This window comes from Rattus rattus, chromosome 6, assembly GCF_011064425.1.
Source record: "Rattus rattus isolate New Zealand chromosome 6, Rrattus_CSIRO_v1, whole genome shotgun sequence".
Lineage (NCBI taxonomy): Eukaryota > Metazoa > Chordata > Mammalia > Rodentia > Muridae > Rattus > Rattus rattus.
In genome coordinates, this window is record NC_046159.1 from 154213068 (window position 1) to 154234151 (window position 21084).

The 21084-nt window shown below is 52.6% G+C and overlaps 1 protein-coding gene and 1 long non-coding RNA gene across 2 annotated transcripts in view; both read right to left on the minus strand.

Moving 5' to 3' along the window:
• The window catches only part of Prkag2 (protein kinase AMP-activated non-catalytic subunit gamma 2), a 163025-nt gene extending 151336 nt beyond the window's left edge, over positions 1–11689 (minus strand). The window contains exon 1 of the mRNA XM_032907156.1: positions 11665–11689. Coding sequence (XP_032763047.1) covers positions 11665–11674 — 10 coding nt within the window. The 5' untranslated portion in view covers positions 11675–11689. The remainder of the gene's footprint in view (positions 1–11664) is intronic.
• Positions 11690–11739: 50 nt separating this feature from the next.
• Positions 11740–21084, minus strand: part of LOC116904221 — a 35891-nt gene continuing 26546 nt past the window's right edge. Inside the window, exons 2-3 of the long non-coding RNA XR_004388336.1 lie at positions 17654–17725; positions 11740–11823 (exon numbers count right to left, since the gene is read on the minus strand). This is a non-coding gene — a long non-coding RNA (uncharacterized LOC116904221). The remainder of the gene's footprint in view (positions 11824–17653; positions 17726–21084) is intronic.

Here is a 21084-nt window from a genome sequence, read left to right on the forward strand (position 1 = left end):
CACAGTGCCAAAGAGCCAGGAAATAAAAGCCGGTAAGCAACGGACGGGGTCTGCACGCCCTGGACAGCCGGACCCCAGCCTTGCTCTCATCTTACACACTCCCACACTGCGTGAGTGAAGTCAGATGTAAGAAAGGGCTCAGAAAATAAAGGTGGTGCAGTGGCTGTCCCACGTGGTTAATGTAGCATAAGGCATCTCGTAGAGGCCTCAGTTCATCTCAGACGGCGTGATGAACTTTTTAGGGCTTGGTAGACAACCGGCTCAGTGAAGTGCTTGCTGTGCACATAAGAGACCCTGAGATTGATACCCAAAACGCATTCTTTAAAACAGCCACATTTAGGGTGCACTGGACTCTCAGCTCAGAGGGAGGAGATGGGGATTCCCGGGTCTCACTGGCTAACCAGAAACACCTGCGGATGAGCTTCAGGTCTATGAGACCCCCATCTCAAAAAATGAGGTGGGCATTAACTGAAAAATAATATCTAAAGTTAACCTTGGGCAGCCACAAGTATGCACACACACAGACACAGGCATGTACACACGTACACACACAAGTACACATGCACACACACATGTCATATATACATGTCACACAAACACATACACAGTCACTCTCACACACATACACACAGGTATACACATATGTCAAAGATGCATGTTACACAAACATGTCATACACAAATCTCTCATATGTAACACTCTACACATCACACGTGTCACAGAGACACACATGTACATGCATGCATATGCACACACAGACACATCTCTCTCTCTCACACTCACACACACACACAGACACACACACACACACACACACAGGTGAACTTTGTAAAATATAAACTAAGGTGGGAGGGAAGCACAGAGAACCCAGAAGTCTGTGAGACAAGACCTGGGCCTAAAGCCTTCCCCTCCACAAGTCTGCCTGCCGAGTTTGCCTGGCTAGTCCAAGGGACTTTGCCCAGCTGGCTGACACACTTACTAAGGTGTCCATCAAGTGTCTTTGGTCCGTTCCTAGCCTCCTGCCCTCTGCCTGGATACCTCTCTGTGTAAGAGAGCACAGCCTCCATGTCAGGGCCTATTTTTCGACCTGCTGTGTTTCTGATGAGGGAATTAAAAGTTTGTGTTCCTATGTTCCTCTCCACCCCTCCAACCTGTTTTTGGAAGGTCACCATTTGGGAGAAGAGCATGCCTTGTCCACAGCTCACCTGATGGGAGAGTGCATTCTGATGCTTTGATGGTATGTACACAGGTTCTGGCCCATGACAGATGGACTGGATCAGGTCGGCTCTACCTCACGCTGCCCTGGTGCCTTGATAAAATCAAGATATGTGGAAGAGGGGCGCAGCTGTCCGTGGGCTGTCAGGGTCTGTCCCCACCTGTGCTACAGCACATACTGTGCACATGGTGGACTTCGGGTAACAAAGGGCCTACGGAGGGTGGGGAGAAGGCAAGGGGAATGTCTTACGTAGCAGAGGGCAGCATGGCCAGTGCTCAGGTGCTGTGTTGGAAATGACTCGGGGTGTCACGCAGTAAGAAGGCTTAACGCCCTGACAGCCGTGACACGTATACCACACGGCGGCACTTACAGGCTGGGCACAGGGAAGGTGTGTGTGTGTGTAGCCCTCTGGGGCCCCATAAAAGAGACACCACCAAGGACAGAGAGTTACTTAAATCAGGTCAGCAGTATGAAGGCTAGGACAAGCAGTTCACTGCTTCCCAAGAGCAAATTCCAGGGGCTGTGGGAGAGAGGCTGACTTTGCTGGGCCCACGTTTATCTAGTTCACGAGCACCTGCTGCCACCACCGAGCTTTGTGTGACGGTGTGATGTTAGCAACACTAGGAGGTGAGGTGGCATGCCTTGGGTATCTCTTGGCTTTCGAGAGAGGATTAACTCTCTCTCTCTCTCTCTCTCTCTCTCTCTCTCTCTCTCTGGGGGGGGTACTGTCACATGTACTGTCTGGCAGAAGTAATTGACACACTTTGTGCACGCCAGTCCTTCTGTGTGGAGTGCTGCTGAGGTCAGAATGAGCTGGCGCTCCCCTGGGAGCTTGGGCTAATGGGTGATGTGCGAACATGACCGCTATGTGAAGGACAATCATTCCCAACCGCAAATTGGACAGACATGTGCATACAAAACAGGCAAATCTCTAAACGGCTCAGAGGGGACTCAGTGGCTGGCTCCAGGAAAACTAGTGACCTAGTTAGGTTAGGATCATGAGGTCAAGCAAGATATATGCCCCAAATCAACACCGTGTAAGCCAGCAGAACATTCACGCTTACCAAACCAATGAAAAGCATCTACCCACTTGCTACCTGTTGCCCCCTTTGTGCCCCGTGGAGAGCAAGTCCTAAGACTCAGTACTCAGTTTACAATGCCACCTATTTCTCTCATACTCCTGTCAGCCAGCTATGATGGGCCACAAGTGCTCTCTCCCTGGCCCACCTCCCGCCTGACAGGAGCTCAAGGCTCTAGGTCTCCACTCCAAACGTCTTTCTTCCTCGTCTGTGAAGCATGGGCGCACTCTTGAGAGCCTGAGGTCAGCTCTCCTCCTTCTCAGCCTACACTGCAAGTCAGTGGGAGACCCACACTACCTAGACTCAGGGGCCTAGTGACGCCAGTACAGCCCTTTACTGCGCATGGTCACCACTTAGAGGCCCAGGGCTGTAGAGAAGAAGAACCGGAAACTGGGTAGCCTACGACAATGGGAACTCATTCCCTCTCCCTGCAGAGGTCAGGAGTGGGCAGGGCATGCTTCCCGGGAACTCCACGGCACAGCACTACCTTGTCTTCAGACTCTGACACTGCGGCCATCTTTGCATTCACTGTCTCAGAGTGGTGTCACTGAGTCCTTCCTGTGTCACAGGACTTGCCCTTCACTGGTATCAGCCGCACTGCACTAGGGGTCGCCCTTAGTGACGTCATCAGAACTACTGACATCTGCAGTGATCCTATTTCCAAACCAGGCTGTGTTTTGAGGTACCAAGGGATGTCAACACATTATTTGAGGGGTGGGGGGTGGCACTCAACCCTTAACCGTTGCTGTGAGGATGAAACTGAGCCTGAAATAAATTTAGTTTGTCCAGTTCCTCACTGGCTTTAGCCCTGTAACTTGACTTTTGTTGTCTCCCCCGTCCCTTGCAGCCCTGACCCCACTGGTCACTAACTATATGACTGCGCTAGGTGACTCCTAATGGTGGTGGGTGAGTCAGCCCACAGGATTACAGAGTCCTGCCAGGAACCATTAAACAGGAATTTCAGACTCATTTTCATCTCCTCTCTTGGCAATACTGCGTAAGTAGGAACACAATAGACCACCAAGAAAGGAAAGCATGTAGTCCACACCAGCATGGCACTGCTCTACCCTGGCATCAAGGTAGAGGGTGGCAGAATGGAGGTCTGAACCTGTCCTGTCCAGCTCCAATTACGGCAATGGAAAACCGCTTAGAGAATCCAGTTTCCTGGCAGGAGTGGGAGGGGCACGGGTGGGTTGGAGAAAGAAATTTCTGGAAGATTTGTCTAAAGGAGTTTCTGAGACAATAATGGTGGCTGGGCACAGAGGTTGGGAAGTGAGACTGAGGGAAATTCATCCAGCAGTCTGCCCACGAGACAACTCTGTCTTATTTAAAAGGGGCCAAGGGAGCTGGGGAGATGATGGTTCAGTTAGTAACGTGCTCTCCTCACAGCCATGAGATCCTGAAAATAAAGAAAGAAGACAGGTGCAGTGGCTGTAATTCCAGCAGCGAGACAGAGGATCCCCGAGAAGCTTGCTGGCCAGCCAGCATAGTCAAATTGTCAACCCCAGGCTCAGTGAGAAACCTAGTCTCAAAAACAAACGAATGAATGAATGAACTAACAATCAAATTTGGCCTCTGGTGTCCGCATGCACACAGAGGGTCTCACAGGCAGAAACTGAAAGTTCAATAAAGAAGGTAAGAAATCGGATCTCAGACAAGCTCTTCAGGGAGTGCTTGGGCCACACCGGAAAGGCAGCCTTGGGGCAACCTGCTTCCCCCTGGCACAAGGAATGGTCCAGACAGAATGTCAAAGGATTCTAAGTTCCCAGACAGCCAAGACTGGCTTCCTCCTGGAAGGAGCCCTCCTGTTTGTTCTTCAAGATGCAGCTAGAGTGCCTGCATTTCTCAGAACTCACACAAGAGCTCCACGGGAAGGGCGGGGCCATGGAGAAAGAGTCATGTGACTTGGAGAAGCACATGACCCGGAGAAGGAAGCACCCGGAGAAGGAAACACATGATGTAGAAGATGAAGGTCTGAGGCTGGACACTTGGCCACCTGGCTGGGCTGACAGTGGAAAGGGCTGATCCCTGATCTGTGCTTACCCTGTGTTTACTTCCAGGAGAAGCTGGGTCCTGGAGAAGACTCCCCTGTAAGGCGCATGTCCTGCTCTGATAGCCCAGCCCCTTCAGCCTTGGCTGTGGAAGAGTGGGAAGACCCCCTTCCCAGGGGTCACAGCATGAGAATATGTGGAGGGCCTGAACCCCCTACCTCCTCGGTCAGGACGTTAAAACTCCAAAACATAATGCACTGTCTATGTGGGCTGGCTGCTGGTGTTGTCTTTTGTTTAAAAAGGCATGCATGAGTGTGCCTGTGCCTGTGTGTGCGCGTGCGTGCATGCCTTCCTGTGTGTGTGGTGTGTGTGTGTGTGTGGGGTGTGTGTGTGTGTGTGTGTGTGTGTGTGTGTGTGTGTGTGTGTGTGTGTGTGTGTGTTTGCCATGTGTATACAGGTGCCCCTAGAGACCAGCAAGGGTTGTCAAAGACCCTGGTCCTGGAGCTATGGAGGAGTGTAAGCTGCCCCATGTGTGCTGAAAAGCCGAGCTCGGGTCCTATGGGAGAGCAGCAAGCACTTTGACTGCTGAGCCATCTCCTCATCGCACTGTTGGCGAGCCATCAGCAATGGCTGCTTCTCTAGGCCGTCCTGTTAACCAAGGGGCTGGCACCTGTGACAGGCCTCGCTCACACTGGTGGACAGCCTGTGCCATGAGAACCTTGACCTCCCCGCCATCTTCTTCCCACCAGTTCTGGGCTTTGGCTTGAGGCTCTCATCCAGTTCCAGTCCAGTCCCACCTGAGAGCCCCACCTGCCCCTGACCTGGAGTTCTAGCCCACCCTGTGCCTGTCTCCGCAAGGCCGTCAAAGCTCTGTGGATGGGCTGCCCCGCTCAGTGGTCCTGCCCACGGCCTATGCTGAGGCTGGGTGACGAGCCTTCCACTGGCTTCGCTCATTTTGTTTTCCCTTCACCTTTTAACAGAAACAGGAGTCGCACATGGGAGCACACGCCTGTCATTTCAGCACTCAGGAGGCTGAGGCAGGAGGACCATGAGTTGCTACGATAGGATACACACTGTTGCAAAGCCAAAACAAATGACAACACCAAAAAACAAAGAAGACATTTCTCCTGGTAGGAGAAGACAGATCCAGTCACACAAAGGAGACAAAACTATTTGGAACCCAAATTTATGTCTTTCTCAGAACCTCAGATGTGGCCTTGTTTGGATTTAGTCATTGTTAAGCATTCGGTCTAAGCTCCACCCCCACAGTTACCTGGCAACAGCCAGGTATGCCTGACACTGTAAAAGGGGCTGCTTGCCCTCCTCACTCTCTTGCTCCCTCTTGCTCTCACCCTCTTTCCCCTTTGTCCCTTCTCTCCCCATTCCCTTCCTCCCTTCTCTCTACATGCTCATGGCGCTCATGCCCGACCTCTATTCCTTTACTCTTCTACACCTCTCCCTCTCCTCTCCTCTCCTCTCCTCTCCTCCCCTCCCTTCCCTTCCCTCCCCATCCTCCCTCTCCCTCCCTCCCCTCTCTCTCTTTCTCTCTTTCTCTCTCTCCCTCTCCCCCTCCCTCCCTCCCCTCCCCCCCCTTCCCCTACTACCCCTCTCCCCTCCCCTCCCTCCCCCCTCCTTCCCTCCCCCCTCCCTCCTCCCCCCCCCCCATGCTCATGACTCGCCTCTCCTCCTCCACCCCCTCCCCTTCTCTCTTCTTCCTTTCTCTCTCTCTCTCTCTCTCTCTCTCTCTCTCTCTCTCTCTCTCTCTCTCCTTCCCTCCCTCTCTGCCTTTCTCTGCCTCTACTACCCTCTCAACTCCCCTCCCCATGCCCCGAATAAACTCTATTCTATACTACACTGTCCTGTGGCTGGCTGGTCCCTCAGGGAGAAGGGATGTCTCGGCATGGGCCTGCCCCGAGGCACCCCCTTTCCTTAGACCGCCATAGAACATATCCCCTCTCTTTATCTTTTCATAAACACAACATTGGTGCTGAAACCCGGAACATATCCTTTCTTTATCCTTTTATATGTACAACGGTCCCTGCGGATGTGATTACTTGAGGTGGGATTATTTTAGGGTAGGGCAGCCCTTCCCCTCGTGAGACCACTGCTCTTTTAAGGAAGGAAGGCACACTTTCAGGGGAGAGGGGCTGCACCGCAATGGAGATGGCGTGTTAGTTACACACGGGACGCTGTGCCACAGCTCAGGGCAGAACAACGAAAGGTGGGAAATCTTACTTCAGCTCATGGTTTCAAAGGTTCCAGTCAGCCGTGTTGGGGAGGGCCTGAGGTCAAGTTCTTGGAACAGGAGCAGGGAGTGGTGGCTCCTCGCATGAGTCTGGAGGGCATCTAGAACCAGGGCTGGGTTATCATATTCAGAGGCCTGGCCCCAGAGGCCGACTTCTCTCAGCTGAACCCGAAGGGCCCACAGCCACCCAAGCTACGCTGCCAGCGAGGAAGCAAGTGCCCAGAGCATGAGCCTGCGGGGACATTTCAGATCCAAACTGTCACAGAGATTGAGGTACGGGGGTCTCGGAAGTCAGCCGCAGGCCTGGGACACATCTTCCCCTAGCAGACACATCTATGCATGTTTCGGCCAGCACCTTGATGGCAGCTCTAGATGGCGCGGGTTTGTGTCTGCCCACGGGGTCTATCACCGAGCTTTAGGCATCCTCACTTTGCTACTCAGGTACACCATGGAAGGAGTCAAGGACACAACCCAGGGGGGTTCTTGATTGAATCAAACAAGCAAACAAGCCATACATTCACCCGGGAGCTGCGGTATCCCCTCTCTTCCTGAATCCTGAGCTGCGCTGAGTCCTTTTTAAAATCTAGATATGCCAACGCCACCTCCCTCAATAAACTGTCTTTCCTGTTTAAAAATCCAGAAGTGACGCTATAGGCAATGGTGCTTGCCCATGATCCCAGCATGTAGACAGCAGGGGCATTTAGATTATGCTGAGGCTACCCTGGGCTACATAGCAATTTAGAGGCCAACCTGGGCAACATAGGAAGACCTACTTTCAAAAACAAAGCCACAGTAGGGTGACAGCACAAGAATGGGGACCAAAAACAGCTTCGGAAACAAGGCCCGACACACCCCAAGGTCCTTTTGTACCGATGTGGGTCAAAGACAACTGGCAGGCAGTACAGGCAGGAAAACTGGGCCATTTCATGATTACTGTCCACTCCAGACAAAAGTGGGGCAGCTGATCCGACGCACAGCTATTCTTGGTAAAGAGACCAGACAGGAAAGCCCTCTCAGGACTCTGGGTAATGAGCAATGCCCTTCTGGCACACCTGCACTGGACACAAGGTGCCATGGGACTGTCCCCAGAAAGCCCCTGTGAACAGGGGGATGAATTCCCGGGCAGTGAGTGAGGAGCAATGATGCTTAGGTACTTTAATCCACGAAAGGGTGTCCAAGCCTCAGGGAAAGTTCGTCTATGTAGCCTCAAAGCCAGCCTCACGCCCGGCCAACTGAAACTGTTCCTTTGGGTGTCCTCTCCAGACCTGCACATTGGTACCTGATGGGTTTAGGGGCTTGACGGTTCACAGGTAACAACAGCAACTGCTCTGGAGAAAGACTTGATCTGTGAAGTCTCCCCTCATCCCAGAGGCTTCCCCGACGAAGCCAAGCCCCGCCCCCCCCCGGTTCGACCCAATCAATTTTCATCTTTTTGTGAAGTCAGGGACATTGTATAACCCTTCCTAGGCCCAATCCACAGCTGCCTAGGAAGATGTGGGGAAGCAGCTTCTTCAGCCACCTGGCCTGAGCCTTGTGGAACCTTCTAGAGGACAAAAGTGGAAGAGGTGCCATGCACTTCTGCACAGAGAGCTAGAAGAGCGGTCTGTGACCAGTGTCTGTGATCCTATCCGATGCTCCTCCAATGGTGGGGAGCTGTGTACCCAGTTTTGGACACACCCTGTAGGGTGCATGTGATTCCAGCTCCATGCTGCCCACAGCTGTCTGTTTTGCTGACTTGGGACAAACCGGTACCCAGGCTTACAGAGCTCATACACTGTGTGGGGTTCGGCTCAGTACGGGCTGCAGGAGTTGGACATAGCACATGGACTGTGACTCACACAGGGCTTCTCAGAGCATGAGAAGGAGCTGAGGTGTCAGCCTCTGTCCCTGTGCCTGGGGCTAGACATCTCAGGAGTGGTTGCTGGAGGGTGAGGTTCTATGCCCCAGTCTGTAACTAGAACTTTCCATCTGTGAAGTTTGACAGTGCCCCATTCTGGCTATTCCACGTCTCTGCCTTGCCCAGGACCCTAACAAAGGGTGTTGGGGCTCTGAGGAAGTCTCCATGGGAACATAGACCCTCATGTCAGTATTTGGCATGAGATGAGACCTGGTCCTTCATAATAGCAGTCTTCATGTGGCATTGGGCCGGTCAGCCCAGGTCAGAGCGTGCACTTCTGTGCTTACTGCAACTGCTCCTACACCAATTATGTATGCTCCTGCACAGAGTACACAACTGAGTGCACCAAGTTTACACCGTCGTCCCCGAGTACACACCCAACTGCACCAAGTTCACACCGTCATGCCCTAAGTACACATCACATGTCTGACTTGTGCTAACTCTTCCTGGGTCTCCTAGGTCTGACCTAAGTCGCCTCACAGTCAGGGAACCTCATTCTTCGGGCGTTCTCCTAGCTCTGCTCACACCAAACATCCTGACGCTGCCTTTGACCCTGAATGCTAGCCTGAGCTGCCTCTGCTCGGACCTCTCTCCCCTGCTTCCTGACAACACCTACCGCCAAGCTCACTTTAAAACAAGCATTTATTTTTTAAGCCAGGCCTCGTGGCCCAGGCCTGTAATCAACTCCCGGGGAAGGAGAGTCAGGACTGCTGAAAGCCTGTGTGGGCTACACAGTGGGTTCAAGGCCAGCTTTGAGACCCTATCTCAAAATGAAAAAGTCAAACAGGGGAGGGGATGGAGCTCAATGGGGGACATTGCTGAGCACAAACAAGGCTCTGGGCTCCAGCTTTGGGACACAACTATTAACACACACACACACACACACACACACACACACACACACACACACACACACACACCAGGAATGCCTCAGATCATGTAAAAATTTCCTTCAGCCAGTCCTTTCTAGAATGTTCAGAGGGACTGGGCCTATCTATCACACCTCCCTTTTGGGCTTTGGCTCTGGGACTGCATTTCAGGAGGACACGCCACGCAGACCGTGGGACTCTGTCACTGCAGTACTAGAGGCAAACACAGCCTTACTGTGAGTGACCCAGACATGAGGCCGCTCTGCTGAGGTCTGGTCTGCTGGTCCTCCATTTAGAGGGGCCACGTAGGGAGTACATCTGGCCCTCTCCGTCTGGAGGTGCAGCCATCCACCTACACAGAATGTGCACAGGTTCTTTCTGAGGTTATCGTCACTGTTGAATGTGTGTGTGATGGGGTGGGGAGCGTGCCAGGGAAGTCAGAGGACACTGTGGAGCCCGTTCCCCCTCCCCACATTTATTCAAGTTATCAGGCTGACGGCAAGAATCCAGTGTGTTTTCCTGCTGAGCCACTCGCAGCTCTTTCCCTAGACTACAGCATAATACATTTCAGGTGCAACTGTTCATGTGCCGTGCACATTGCGTTGGGCGTTACAAACAGTCCAGAGTGTTCCTAAGTATATGGACACGCGCTGGAGAGAGGGTTCAGGAGTGAAGAGTACCAGTTGTCCTTCCAGCGGATTTGAGGTAGGGAGCAGCCACATGACAGAAGGCAATTGCCTGGGACTCCAGTCCTAGGGGGACCTTGTTCCGGCCTCCTCAGGCACTGCACATACATGGTAGGTAGGCTGGCATGGCATGCAGGCAAAACGGTCATACCCGCTAAAAAGATTATAGATGCTTTTAAAAGTATATGAAAGGATTACACAGTCTCATGCAAATGCTACGTTATTTCTATATAAGGCATTTGGGCATCTTTGGCTGTTTGGTGTCCATAGTGGATCCTGGAGCCAGCCCTTTACGGAATAGCGAGGGCCAACTGTACGTGAGAGTCGTGGGGTGTGGTCCAGCAACTGCAAGAAGTTCTCTAGGACATTCCAACAGCGGTGCTCACACCTCCTTCTCCTGACTGAGCTATGTGGCTGCAAAGCTACCTCCCGGGGAACGATGGGCGTGAGAAGCGCTGCCTCAGTCACCGTGTAGTTTGTGTTTCACAGGCTTTCCGAAGGGCGGAAGAGCTGCCATTGCTGGGACACGGCTTTGGGCGACTAGGAACAATGTCCCACAGACCACTCGTGCGTACAAAGCAATAAAGAAAGGGAACCCCCATAATAACTCCTAATTCGGAAAGGCTGAAGTGTCTGCATAGCAGGTCTCGCAAGACAAGAAATGCAAATGCTACTCATGCGACTCTTGCAGTGGGAAGTTGCTTTCTGCGCTACAGGCAAACATTCTCAGAAAACTGGGGAAAAGATACGGGCAGGGAGCAAACTAGCTGTCTGTGGTAGTTTCAGTGTGGAATGTCCCTCTCAGGCTCCTGTTTGACCATATGACCCCCGGCTGTGGGGCTGTCTGGGGAAGGTGTAGCATCTTTAAGAGGTAGAGCTTCACTGGAGGAAGTGAGTCACTGGGGATATTGGGGGGTGGTTGAGCCTTTCTTTTTCTTTTTTGTTTTTTGTTTTTGTGTTTTTTTTAAAGCTTGGCACTACTTGCTGTTTGCTCCCGGCTTCCTGTGTATGGACCCAATGTCCCCAGCAGCCTCCTGCTTCTCCTCCATGCCTTCCTCACCAGGATAGATATCTCTATAGAACTGTTAGCCAAGCAAACCCTTTCTCCCTTAAATTGCTTCTGCCGGGATACTTCACCACAGCACTGGGAAAGACCTACTTCACAGCTGTCCCTGGCCTTTCTTATGATCAACAGTTGCTCAAGTAACAATATCCATCCTCGGACCTCAAGTAACTTATGAGACGCTCTCGCTCCAACGCTCACACACACTTCCTTCATGTTTCTCCTCCGATCTATCCCGCCCACGTTTCCAGGCACCCAGAGCACCAGAGAAAAGAACCCAGGACCTTCCATAAACAGCGTCAAAGGCCGGGATCCCAAGCAGAGGGCCATACCAGGTAGCCCGCTGGCCTCAGGTGCAGACCCACCCTGAGCACTGAAGTGAACATTTATCCTCCCAAAATCAGACTATGAACCTTAGAAAGCTTCCAGTTCATGCCACCGAGATCACCAGGCGTACCACGTGGGACGACTAGTACAGGTGGTAAGCAGCAGGCAGAAACGGACGTCACCGAAAATGAAGACTTGGCTCAGCACCAAGACACCAGGAGCTACCCTGTGGCTCTGGTGTCACTTGACCGAGCAGCTATAGGGGAAAGTCTCCCACAGCCCAGCACCCACCTGAAACCATAGCATCAAAGTCTTACTTTTTCTGGACCTCGAGAAGAACCTGATGCCTCCGGGAGAGGTAGACGGGTTGGAGTTGGGCGAAGACTCTTTGGATGAGGAGCGGAAGATCCCACTGAAGCTCATCCGGCGTGGAGAGCGTGGAGGGGACTCCTGGTAGGAGAACGGGAACACAGTTTTGGGAGAGCCAGGGCTCATCTTGGGCCTCACAGGAGCAGACACAGGGCTGGAGGGCCGGGGCTGGGGGCCCCTGGAGAAGAGTCCTCTGGAAGGGCTGCCTGAGCTAAAGGGACTGTCCACCTGCAGAAAGACAGACAGACGGGTGAGGCCACAATGTGCCAGGCACTCTGAACTCTGCTAGAGCAGACCTATGGTTACTGTCTTTTCTTATGCTCGCTAAGCAGACAGAGAAACAACCCTGTGCCCTTCCACAGAGGTGACAAAGAAATGTTCCAATTGTCAGGCCATGGACGTCCGACCCTGGGCTGGTCAGCTCTGTCCTGGAGCCCCTGGACACCCCGATTGGCCGTCTGACAGAGCCCTCTAGGGCACTCGAAGGTGAGGGAAGGGTGCCTAGCACCACTCCTGCCTCACTTGATCACTCTGCAGGTATCTGTGGACTGTTCCCATAATAGCTTTTGTTCCTGAAGCCCCGCCCTTGTCTCTTTCCAGGTCTGATGACTCTTGGTGGCTCTTTGCACCCCTCCCTACACTAGGAGAAAAAGCATGAGCCTCCATGATCCAGAATGCACACGTGGGCTCGTTGGTGAGGATGCTGGTTGAGGAGGTAGCAGGTTTTACTCTACCCTACCGTGGCAGGTGAGTGGCCGAGGTCACTGACAGAAGTCGGGAAAGACATGAGCAAGACCCCAAACTCCACTGATGACTCGAAGCCCCAGCTACAGTCTGAAAGAACTACCAGGCCCCACAGCATTAAGTTATGGCTCCAGCTCATAGCCGTCCAGTATCTGCTGTGTGAATGTATTCGGGAGCTTGCTTCCTGAAGTCTGGGCTCTGACCTCAGCTCTGCCCCTTACTGTGTCAGCGTGGTCCCTGGTCTTACTGTCTCTCTTTCCTTCTCTGTGACAGAAGGACAGTCCTACCCTCAGCTTGTAGGTCTAGCTGGGAGTTCACAGGGACTGATTTGCAGCATTGATATGGTGTGTGGTGACCCCTGGGGTCTGACTACTTAGTTCATTTGTGACACTGGGACCCAAGGGACCTAAGGAGACCCCAAGTCAGCAACAGAAAAGAAAGTAACTGTCATAGGTTCAGAGGACAGTGATCAAACCCTGAAATGATGAGTGGTGGTAACCAGGGCCCTGTCCCAGAGTGGATGTGTGGATCCACCAGTAGAGGGCGCCCCTGAGAGCCAATATCAGGCATCTCAAAGACTGTTATGCTCGCCAGTGTGGGGATGACCCTTCAGTGACCACCAATTTCCTCTGTGATTGCCTACCTGACCCCCAAGGAAGTGTTACATGGAGGTTCGGGACTCTCTGGATAACAACTCCTTCCTCGATGGCTTCTGACAATGGGACCAGGGTTTTGTAACTGAGTCACCGCCCTAGAAAGAAGTTCAAACCAACTCCCCTCCCACTTACAATGAAGGTCAGTTAGATTCCTTGCCTCTCTCTCCCATTTAGCCACCATCCCGTTTGCCTAGGAGACTTGGGATGACTTCTGAAAATAACTCTTAAGGAAAAAGGTTCTTCAGGTGATAGGCAGACTGCCACCAGGTAAGGAATGGGGAGCCAAGAGACCCTCACCTGCTGTCGAAACCACACATACCAGAAACAGGATTCCCCTAAAGCCAGTGGTAAAACGAGCAAGGGTTTGGACCTGAGTTTAAGCCCAGCACCATCAGTGTGGATGGATGAGTGACCGGGGCCCCCTGCATCTGTCTCTCCTCTCCTCACTAGGGTTGCTAGACTGCTTCATGGGCTACACAGATGTTGGGCTATGCCACACACAGGAGGGATGTCTAGCATGGTTCGTATACCATGGTGGTATACATGTCGGCCCAGCAGCATCATTGAGTTCTTGATAGAGGAGAGGAGGAAGGGTGAGTTTTGGGAATGTCTCAGTTATGAGAGCTGTACATGGTACCAGGACATGGCCCCTGGCTGTGGGGGAACAAGGTGGCTCCAGAGGTAGGCAGGCACTGGCTGTCAGGTGAATGTGTGGTCCACCATTCTTCAGCTCTAGATGCCACCATGTCTGACGGCTTTGCCGCTGGCCGGGGGCAGGATGGACATCACAGAGCTGGTGAGTGCTCTAACCTCAAGGCCTGCAGCTTTGCATCACACACCTTAGAACCATCGCGGCAGTGTCCGTGGACTCAAAGGGTCAAGGCCAGGCAGAGGCCCCCGAAGACGAGCCCAGGGCACTCCTCTACGCTGTAGCTATGAGGAGGTGGTGTGCCGGTGTGCGAGAGAAGACAGAGGTAGACAGGGAAGCCGTGGTCCCCAGGAGGACACAGAACAAGGTGAAGCAGTGCAGGAGGCAGATGAAGGGTCGACAGGACAACGAGCCCACCTCTCACAGGGCCCCAGATTGGAGAAGACTCATGTCTGATGGACAGGTGGTGGGCAAGGTAGATGAGGCATTCTGGAGCGGGGCTGGAGAAGGAGGCAGGCCTGAGATACAGAGGGCTAATTCATGGTCTACCCAGGAGCTCATACGAGGACTAGAGCTAAACGCCATAAAGGACTTGACTCTTTTGGGATTGACAAGGAGACCTCACTGACTAGAGAAGCCATTCTATATGCAGAATTGCAAGCCCCAGGAGTTAGAAAAGGAAACTTCAGAAAACTTTCTTCTTTCTTCCCCTAAAGATGGCCAAAGAAGGGAGGATGCTGGGTCCTGCGTGGACTCTCCTACAGAGACCTGCTGCCCCTGAAGACGGAACCCTTCCCTGACTGTTCTGGATAAGGCTGGCAGGAAACAGCAGACCATGGGCGCCTCTAGAGCCACCAGGGATGGAAGCACAGGCTATTAGGCTAGCTGTGGTAAATTGATACTCTGATCAACATAACTGGATGACTGTCTGAGTACAGGTGAGCCTCCCCAGTGTGTGCCCGCTTCTCGGGACCTAATGGAGAATAGGCACTGGGCTCCTGAAGGCAGAGTTTCCCACACGGGGAAAATTCCATGCTTGTCAGGAAACTGAGGCTAGGGACTGCCCCTGCTCTGGTCCTATCTGAGCTTTTCTCTTTACAAAACAGAAGAGGAAGCAGTGGGAGAGAAGCTGAGGAGGGAGCCCAGTGGGGGCTAACTTCAGGACTGACCATGAGGTTTAGCAAGACAGGGTAGCCATGCTCTTGAAGACGGAGGCAGAGACCATAGGTCAGAGGAGCCAGGGAGGAAGCTGGAGAGATCCAGGGATGAGTCCAGCTCCTCAGGCTGGAAGAGAGGAAGGCGGGAGCACTAAGTTCCCAGGACTCCTCTGTGTGCTGATCTCCAGAAGATCTAAGATCAGCCCTCAGCCAGCAATGGGCAGAGATCACGCCATGTCTGCAGCCTCGCCCAGGGGACACTCCTTGGGAACAATCGAACAGTAGATGGGCGCTCACTTCTCTTCTCAGTGTTGGTCCTGATTGTGCTGACCTCCCCTCTCTCACTGCCGGGCTGCAGGCGCCCTCTGCACCTGTTCCTCAGTGATGTCATCTAATCCTCGAGCCTTCTGGCAAGCACAATTCCTGGCCCTGGTTGGTATGTGAGGAGACATGTTCAGAGAGAGACTGTCTATCTAAGGTCACATGGAGACCGCTAGGCAGGAATCGCAGGGTCAACGCATGGAGAGGAAGCCCTGTCGCTTGCTGGGTGTTTGCTGGGCCATGTCGCAGACCCCTCTGATTAGCCCTGGCAGTGTGGCTGGCCACCCCAAGGCGACAGGCTAGTTCTGACTTACTAGCTGTATGCCAGAGTCATGCAGTCAGCTGACCAGAGTGCTAGGCAGAGATGGTTACTACGACAAAGAACCACTACCTCTTGAGGACAGGTGACAGTGTGTAGAGAGGAGACACGGGAGTCCCATTTTCCCATTTATGATGTTCTCAGACAGCCCCTTAGGCAGTCAAGAGCACCGGTGTGGGATGTGTCCTGCTCGGGATACTTCCTTGACTGGCCGTGCCCCCAGCCTGAAGTGCAGGACATTAAGGTCCAGAGGGGAGCATACTAGACCAGCACCAGGCAACCTGCGCGCAGGCCCAGCTCAGCCGCAAATCAGTCACGAGCGAGGCAGCGTTTTGTTTTTGTTTGTTTGTCTTTATCATCGCGATGAAGTTTCTGCAGCTAAAGGCAGTGTGTGCAAGTATGGCGCCTTGGGACAAGCTGAGGAGCAGAGATGGCGGCGAAGAACATTTCCCATCAGCCCATGGGGCGATGAGACAGCTTATATTTAAACCAACTTAGGGAAACGTGTCTTGAACCCCGAGTTCTCAGCTCAGCTCCACAGGTGTCCACACTTAAACAAGCGGACGTGGCTGCTGACCCTCACACGGATCACCTCACTCATCCGATGTGCTTCCTGAGGGCAGACCCCACCGTGCCCACTGCCCTGTCCTTTTCTGGTCTACCTGGTTCTCTCACTCATGCCCTTCTGCCAGGAAAGCCCAGTAGTGTCCCTAACTCAACTTGGGCCTTTTCCATCACGTCCTCAGAAAGGTCCAGACGTACGTAGAAATCTAACTGAAGCTCCCTCAGGTGTTTCTATTTTGAAAAAGATCCACGTCGTGAAGAACTGAGCAGGGTCAGAGGTGTGCCCTTCTGGGGCAAAGGAGAAATTGCCTGTCGCTGCCCTGACTCCTCCTTGCTGTTGCCCACAGTAGAGCTTCCTGACAGCTGAGAGACAGCACTGCACTAGTGCCAGGCCCAGAGCAGGGGCTCCCTGGGGTGGGCTCTAGGTTGTAACACCCATGGGAACTACTAGCTCCTGGCCCCAGCACCCCTCCCCATCACACAGAGCTGCTCAGGTGAGGCCCTGTCCCCCAAGCTGTATCTAGAGATTGCTAATGTGGGAGTGGAGTAGTGTACTACGTCCTACGGTTCCTGGTCTTCTACAGTGTCTGACGCTGCACTGCCACTGTACATTGACCCTCCTGCACAAGGCACTGCCATTGACCCTCCTGCACAAGGCACAGAGGATGGGTTAGGCCATTTCCGAGCAAGTGTTGTAGGAAGACAAGATTACCTCGGCGATCTTTCCCTCTCAGCTGACTCTCAGTGCTCACCACAGCCTCTCTGGACTTCTGGGGCCAGGGAGATCCCCGGCTCCCTTGGAGCACCTTGGCCTTGGTTCCCAATAGGTTTTCCATGCAGGAAAGGGTATGTGAAACACAGCAGGGCAGAGGACCAGAGGACTCTGCCTGGCTACACTACAGGCTCTGAGCTTGATGGCGCCTGCCAGCCCAGGCCCCAGGCCATTTTCTGACAGCTTTTCTGGCTGGGTCACAATAACTGCTAATAAGGTTGGGTAGGGCAGGGCGGGGCAGGGGACTGACTGCCAGGAGAGCCTCATGGGCCTAAACCAATTGGTTGATTCAATTGTATGTGATTCAAATGCTCAGAGAATAAACTCCCCTTTTCCAGGATGGGAACTCCCACCCTAATCTAGGCTGGGGAGCACTGGGCAGCCTCTCAGAGATGCTGCAGCCCCTCCCTGCCCCTGTACTTGTACTGGGGTTAGTGGCTGCCACTTGCCAACTGCAGGGGGAACCTGTGGGCTCCCTTGACATCCTCTTTGATGGCCACTGTGACCCCCTCACCTGCCACACCCTGGCTCTGTATGGCTAATAACCTTGAAGCAGCCAGCAACGCAAGAGGCATTGCCCTGTGAGGGGAGCTGGCTCAAGCTGGCTCAGCTACAGCCACCACACATGTGAGTCCCACACAAGTAAACTCAGAAGGAGGTCTCAGACTCTGCCTGCTTTGCGGGTTTCTCAGGGGAGGTGATGAGAAGCTTTGACAAGGGAGGTCTTACCTTCCGAGAAGAATGCTTCTCTGAGTTCTCCACATCTCCATCCAGGAGGGGCATGGCAAAGGAACTCAGGTCCTGGGGGGATGAGAGAGTACAAAGTCAAGGCCATGGACCTTTGGGCTCTGGGAGTGTACCACCCCCCTCTCCACCAGGCCTCCTAAGGTCCAGTCAGTAGTGAGACAGTCATAGGGACACTAGTAGGAATGAAGTAGTCTACAGACACACCGTGTCCTTCCCTTTGGCTGCCAGACTACGGAAACAATGGGGGTGAGAAACTGGTGTTTCTTCAGGAATCTCAGCTTCCTGAGGAAAAGGCTTTGGGCCAGCTCTGTCTCCATCAAAGAGTTGTCAACATCATTCTGACGAGCTGTCAGACTGCCTCGCAAAACTCGCAGGGGCTGAGACAGTGCTGGGTTAATGCTGGGTGGACTACACCTCAGTCAGTGTGACTCAAACCTCTGGCCCTCCATTCAAAATTTGAGTCTGAGAAGATGGCCTTCCAGGGTAAGGGGCGGCGTCACTGGGCCCCTCTGCTCCTCTTTGTAACGCGGCGCATTGAATGAGGACTTCCTGGCTTTCCGACACTGCTTGTCTATTCAGCTGGTATACAGACAGTGTGAGCCTAGGCCAGGCTCAGCTGCTCGCCCTGCTGCGCCCGCAGCACGGGGAACGCTTGCTTGTATCTCCATTCTCAAATGTCCAGCGGCAGCCACTCACACCCCCAGCAAGGAAGAAGGAAGACAAAGCCACAGGGATAAAAAGAGTCAGGGCAGGCAGGCTGAAAGAGCAGTGATTCTGGGGGTGACTTGGCAAAGGCTGACCGATGGGACTTTCTCTGCTGACACGAAACCTGAGGCCTCTTTGAATGGTCCGAGGAAGTGTGTCTTCCATGGAGGGCGGTGCTGGAGCGATAGATAAAGACAGAGATGGAGACGAAGGGGTGGGAGTTACATTAGCTTCTTTTCCTATGGCTGTGATTAAGTTTCCAGACCAAGGCTGTATGGAGAACGAGTTTCTTTTGGCTCACAATTTGGGTACAGCCCACCAGGGAGGCTGAGACAGTGGGAGCTTGAAGCAGCTGGGCCCACACACCGGTAATCAGGAATGGAGGAGGGTCGTTGGATGCAGGTTTCTGCTCAACCTGCTTTCATAATTTTATGCACAGTTCAGAGTACCCACCCAGGGAATGGTCTGCACATAGTAAAGATGGGTCCTTAATTAATCTAATCAAGATCCAATCAAGTAGACCATTAACACCAATCGTCACAGGACTTTGAAATAGAATGGGAAGGAGTGGGTAGCTGGTGTCACTGTGCCAGAAATAAGGCGGCTGCATGGCTCTGACTCTCCAGAGCAGCTCTTCCTGTGCCCCGAAATTGGCCTTGGAAAATGCCTGCCCACCACCTCAAGTCTATAAAAGCCATCTGTAACACACCATTTTTGTTTATTAAAAAAATAATTGGAGTAAAATATATACAATAAAAATTATCATCTTGTCTGTGTGTGCGTGTGTGTGCATGTATGTGCATGTGTGTGTACATGTGTGTGTGCATGTATGTGCATGTGTGTGTACGTGTGTGTGTGTGTGTGTGTGTGTGTGTGTGTGTGTTGTGCTGGAATGAACCCAGGGTTTTATATGTGCTAAGTAAGCATTGTACCACAGGCCATCCCCACCCTTCAGCTAACCCTCTGTAAATACACAAGTCAGTGGCCGGTAAGTTACTCACATGATTTCACTCCACCACTGTAACTGTCATGACTGTGCTCTGTCAGAAACAGGCAGACACGATCATGTTTTCCTATGAAGTCCACATTTCTGAATAACAATTCATTCACTGGCTATATCAGTTTGTCGAGTAGTCCCCATTTTCCTTCATAGCTGGCTGAGGCAAACACGCAAAGGTTCTTTTATTTTGATCTTAACTGCTAATGTTAGCTCTCAGCTCACACATTCTGTATCACACAGTAAATATATCTGCGTGTACATACAGTGTCGGTTCAGGAGGCCAAGAGAGTTCAAGGAGTTTCGAAGAGGCCGTGCTGACAGGCAGGAGGAGGCTGACAAGCATGCAGAGGGGCAGCAGAGAAAGAAGCTAGAGCAGAGGCGAACCCAGTCAGAACCCAGTGTTTGCAATCCCAGCCAGGCTACAGAGTCAGAGCTGAACCAAGCTGCAGAAGCGAGGTGTGAGATACTGGTCATGGGACGATGGAGGCAAAATAAAGAACTAGTTCTAGACAGACAGATGGGTAGACTGATGGACGAAGATTTGAGTTGAATTTATCGGAGCTGAGACCACGTTAAGCTGAAGTCTCAGACGGTTGGGAGTTCTCTGCCCATTATTCACACACACACACACACACACACACACACACACACACACACACACACACACACACACACACACACACACACACACACACACCACACACACCACACACACACACCTCACACTCACACCACACACACACACACCACACACACACACCACCCACACACACACACCACACACACACACACACACACTCACACACACCACACACACACACACACACACACACACACACACACACACACACACACACACACACACACACACACACACACACACACGAATGACTCACACAAATGCCCATGGGCTCCACACATTTGAACACACACACAGTGCTAAGGTGTTGGTGCACTTTGGGACACACACACACACACACACACAGGATATTGGGGAACACATTTTGAGAGAATGAAATGGCTGCCTGCCATTTCTGCTTCCTGCTTGGGAGAGAGGCCGCTCCTTGTTGTCAGGCTTTGAGGAGTTTAAGGCTGCCCTGCCTCTGCTCCTGCCTCCTCCCTCATGAACATGTGCTCTCTCTCTCTCTCTCTCTCTCTCTCTCTCTCTCTCTCTCTCTCTCTCTCACACACACACACACACACACACACACACACACACACACACACTCACATATGTGCACACACACACACTGCACACACACTCACATATGTGCACACACACTCACACATGTGCACACACATTCACACACATACAGGTATGCACGCATGCACTTGTGAGCCTGACCTGGTCAAATGACAGTCAGAGGGAACATACCCCTCTCAGGGGCTGACTGAGGAGGTTACAGCCTTCCTTCAGTCTAATGTGTTGGGTAAGTTCTTATGCCTGGTTTTCCTGATAGGGTTTTAATACCTCATGTGCTAAAGTGGACTCAATTTACTTCGATCCATCGATAGGGTGGCTATCTTTTTTTACTTTAGGAATATGTCATTTAACAGTCTGCCGTGGGTGGTGCCAGGCAGATGGTGTTGTTTACAGGCCCACCAAGTTGCAGAGTCATTTTCAACCCTCAAAATGGAGTCAATAGCAGCTTGTAAAATGGAGTCTCTCTGGGTGAGGCACCGCCTGAAAACCACTGTTCTGCACAAT